Here is a 4,819-nt window from a genome sequence, read left to right as displayed (position 1 = left end):
TTTTCATATTCCGTGAAACATAGTTGTAATGCAATAGCACAAGACTGTATCAAATCTAGCTTGTATCCTAATACGCAGGGTATGGTTTCAACTGTAAATACTAGTTAATTAGCGAGTCTTTAACAAATGTTAGTTGCATTCGTAGAATAGGTAATAGTATTCGATTTATTTATCTATGTGTCTATTATCATGCTCAAATCGTCTATTGACTTGTGTATACCATTTGAGATTCAGTCCCGTAATTATTATTTTCGTCGAGACTGTGATTCGTACATGTATTATCCATTCAAATAAGTGATATTCAATCACAGATTTGTTGTGAAAATCACTTTAAGACATGAGTAAGATATTGCTAATACTGACCATTCTGTCTGTCCTTACCCTTTGACCGTCAAAAGATTGATACACTTTAAAAATCTATTTGATTTATTTTGCATTTCTTCATTGTATTCGTCACCGCTGAGTTTGAAAGTATTTCTTTTTTTGTTTTTTTTTTCGCACTTTAAAGCAATTAACTATTTGTTTAATGAACGATCATTGGACTATTGAATTGGTGGTCCAAGTGTTGTAATTTATATATATATATAATATATATATATTCTATATATATATATATATATATATATATATATATATGTTAAATAATACATTCGTGTACATTTTATGCACAAACAATCAAGGGATAATACATGTTTTCGAGGGCATGATCATCTGCGGGCGCTCGAAAAATCCGTTCCTGCCCGAGTGCGCTGCAATGATCATGTCCGAGAAAATGTGTATTTTCGCTATTATTGCACAAACAATTCACACATACCTAAATTAATTAAAATAACATTGAACACAATATGTCTTGTTCATTCGACATCGACAAAATAATTCGATTATGTCATATGACGTCATACAGTTCAAGGTTGTGTTTTACATATGCCTAACTCGGTCATCATCACAAATGACGAGGCTTTACCTTCGGATAGGCAGTTTTCGATTTTAAATGTGTTAAACAGTGGATTAATGCAAATTTGAATATCAGCCGAGCAAAGTAAGAAATGAGGAATTATATTGGAATTTACTGGTTGTGACGGATAAATATATCGTCAGAATAAGTCATTGTTTTCATAGATGTTTCTTTTGTACAGGTCTATCTTATTTATTTTTTTAAAAAAATAAAAAATACTGCCAATATATTCATGATATTGTCACTGAAGTATTTCAAGCATACAGCAGGAACGTTGACGGTACATAAACACTAACATTTACAGGCATATTCTTTGAAAGTGTTGAGTAAATAACCTTAACTTCATTGACGTTGCTAATAAAATAAAGCTGCTGTCATGAGAGTGCAGATGGTATAATTTGAAAAGTGGATTGAAATATTCATTGTCGTTATTCATGCGTCCATGAGAAAACTGGTGCTTATTCAGTTTCCCATTTGTGCTTGCAAAGTCGTCGATGGCTGGATTTATTAACAAAGTTCATAATGACTTCATCGAATCCAGTCTTTACTATTCTAGTAACTGCGCGTGGACCAGTTTATGGATATGAAAAACACATAACAGGGCTTGAACGGCACGTGAATCGCCTTGTTAATACACGATTTCTCCCGTTCAAGCCCTCCTTTGGCAAGTTTCTGCACCCCGCCAGAGGGCATTATAGATAGAGTTTATGCAATAATAATTTGAAACTACATGAAAGTATTCGTACGTTGTGTATGTACCTGCTTGTGACGTATACTGAATTGACACTGATCCAATTTCTACTTCCAGTTTCCCTTGGCTTTGAATTGGGCTATAAAAACAATATGTTAAGTGTCAATGTAAAATATAAACAAATGGACACTCAGAGTACGCACACAAGACAGAACACCAGGTCATTTAATGACGACAAGTGACAAATAGCTCAACTATTTCCGTAGCAGAAGCGCTCTTCAGAAACAAATATTCTAAATATTTTATGTTAAATCACGTTCAATTTTCGAGCAACATATGTTATTCCCTTATACAATGTGATTAACTTCGTGTGCAAATATTATGATTAATGTGGATTTTCATTCATTTAAATTGTCTTCAAGAAAAGGAAACATTTCAGCTTTTAACATGCCCTCATTAGTTGATATGTTGTTAAAATGTCAGCCACATTGTCAATTCAAAATTATATTTCGAGTATGGTTTATATTCACAATGTTATTAATACATGCATATGCACTACTTGCAAATTAATTTGTTTTACAAAAAATTACAGGAAACAATCATTTATTATATGAGATGTTCGAGGAACCATTGCCCTCAGCCATTTTTGTTGAATATGTGAGCGTGACATAACGTGTTACTGCCAAACGGGGCTTTGGAATATCTACGAAAAATAGATCGTAGCATAAAGTGAAAAATCTTAAATCAAGTAAGACTTGCAAGTGATTAAACATAATGCAAATAAATTGTAATACCACAAATTAGTATTACAAAATGGACTTATGTTTAAATATTGATTTTAATTTTAACCACATCCTCTCTTTGAAGAAAACATGTAGGTAGATCATTTATATTTTCAAATGCGAAGTTTTACTACGAACATATTGCTTAATTAAACCAAGCAAAATATCCGTTTCGTTACAAGCAGATAACTTGAACTTTATAAGCACCTAAACCTTCTTGATTAATATGAACGGGCACCGTAAAAGAAAGGAAAACATAATCACAACCGAACACATCATGAATGCACCGAGATTGTTGTGAAATAGGATTCGGTACGCCATATTTTTTGCAAAGTTATTCATTCACGTTTTCTTTGTATTGTTCCAAACAAATAATTATCATTATATTTAAATAACTAATCAATACAAGAGATATAATTTCCAATTTAATTACCATTTCATCAGTTTATTTTAGGCAAACAAAACTTATAGCATTGACACGTACCTTGCTGCCTTTTCGATAACCATCACCTCCGACATTGACCAATCCATCATCAGAGAACAATTACGCAAGGTTCCATGTGTCGTCACGTTGCCATCATCCCCAAACCTGGCGTGTATCTCCATGTTTGTCAGATTAGACCCGTGGATACTAAATGAGAAGATAATATGTAGGTTGTAATACATGAATTTATAGTAGAGATGCTTGTGATTTAGTTACTAAGTTTATTAATATGCAACATTGAATGTACATATGCCGATAACAGGTTAAAACAATAATATAATTAAAAAAACTCAATATAAGGCTGCCAACTTATATATAACAATTGAAAACTATAAAGGGTTACTTATATAATCAGCATTTTGAAGGTGAACATCAATGTGGGACTATTTTGACAAATTAGTTTTATAAATTAGAATTATGGACTTAACCAGCAGGATAGAGACTTAGTTATTTTTAAACTGAATGGTAACATATCCGTATGTATAAGCAGTACATTTCGAATCGTCGTTCAATCTAATAGTGAAAACTTCTTAAATATTGTGTTAATACTAATTTTGCAGAAATAATTTGTCAAGCACTTTGTTGAAGGATTATATATAACATAAATGGATTTGTTTGGAAATTAAACAAAAAACAAAACAACAAATTTAAATCACTTTACTATAACGTTCAATTTCGAACTATCTATATTTTTAATTATGAACTTATAACATTTAATTTGCATCGCATTCATGAAACTTAAATGGCTGCATCTTATTGGAAGATCAGTTTTGTAATATCGTTTAACGTTTGACTTTGTGATATTTTAATGTTTTACACATTTTATTTCATACAGATTCTTTGTCGTCGATTTAGCAGTAAATGTCGTACATGTATAGGGTGTTCATGTGTTTTATATAAATTGCTCTCATATCGACGCTAGCCTACACGACACAAGAATATCTCTAAATGCCAGAGTGCATTTATCTCACATAAACACATATGCGTTAAACATTAATTGTATTTAAATATCCACATTGGTTTTATTCATAATGTGAAAAATTTATAAGGCGTACATAAAAACAAAACATGTGTTTTTCCGACAATATTAATCGTGTGAAATGGCAAAAAATTCTAAGTGATCATGGTCAATTAATATATATAATTATATAAGAATTTATAGACCGACGCATCATTACGTATTACATATTGATATGACTATGAGATTTGCTGAACAATATTTAGTAGACCACAATTTTATTCTCACTTGGTAAGTGTCCATGACAAGTCATTGTCGTGGCCAGTCAAATTGTCGAACTGGATTCTTCTTCAAGAAATGTGTCCGACGATGAATACTCAAAGCGGGTAACTGAAAAACAGGCGAGGAAAAATAACCATCTTTGTTTTGTCTAAATACTGCTAAAATGCATTGTATACATTTGAACACATGGTGTACAACACGACGAGTAAAAATATATGTATTCATATAATTTTATTGTTGAAATTTAATTTGCATGAAAGTAGTTCATCAAAGTTTGTAATAACTAACGATTTTATCGCATTGATATTTGTCTTAATTGAACTAATAAGCACACAACATGCAATATTTTGTTATACATCTATGATTTAGGATAAATAACGTCCTGAGACAAAACGCTTGTCACTAAAATCTAATTTACATAACGAATCTTAATCAGTAGTATACTAGCTTTTATTTCAATCATGTTTTCTAAATGCTAAATTATGTTTTGCTTCGGCTATGAACAATAGTGTGGTCCAAAACATGGCTTGAATTGACTGAAAATGAATCAAGATTACCGACTCAATGCAACAATAAAACTTACAGCGGTTAAACTCGCTTTCCGGCACTGAAAGACGGATTCCGGCAGGTGCTGGGGTTTGTTCTTGAGAGCATGTTAGAACGACAA

General features: G+C 31.7%; 1 protein-coding gene across 2 annotated transcripts in view; it reads right to left on the bottom strand.

Moving 5' to 3' along the window:
* LOC127847395 (uncharacterized) overlaps positions 1 to 4,268 on the bottom strand; it is a 26,885-nt gene extending 22,617 nt beyond the window's left edge. The window contains exons 1-3 of one of the 2 annotated variants that reach the window (XM_052379267.1): positions 4,159 to 4,268; positions 2,913 to 3,059; positions 1,715 to 1,785 (exon numbers count right to left, since the gene is read on the bottom strand). In XM_052379267.1, coding sequence (XP_052235227.1) covers positions 1,715 to 1,785; positions 2,913 to 3,034 — 193 coding nt within the window. In that variant the 5' untranslated portion in view covers positions 3,035 to 3,059; positions 4,159 to 4,268. The remainder of the gene's footprint in view (positions 1 to 1,714; positions 1,786 to 2,912; positions 3,060 to 4,158) is intronic. The other variant, XM_052379268.1, reaches the window with a different exon arrangement.
* Positions 4,269 to 4,819: the final 551 nt, after the last annotated feature.

The sequence above is a fragment of the Dreissena polymorpha genome, chromosome 10 (assembly GCF_020536995.1).
Source record: "Dreissena polymorpha isolate Duluth1 chromosome 10, UMN_Dpol_1.0, whole genome shotgun sequence".
Classification (NCBI taxonomy): Eukaryota; Metazoa; Mollusca; class Bivalvia; order Myida; family Dreissenidae; genus Dreissena; species Dreissena polymorpha.
Note: the sequence above shows the minus strand (reverse complement) of the source record. Positions and strands in the feature narration are given on the sequence as shown.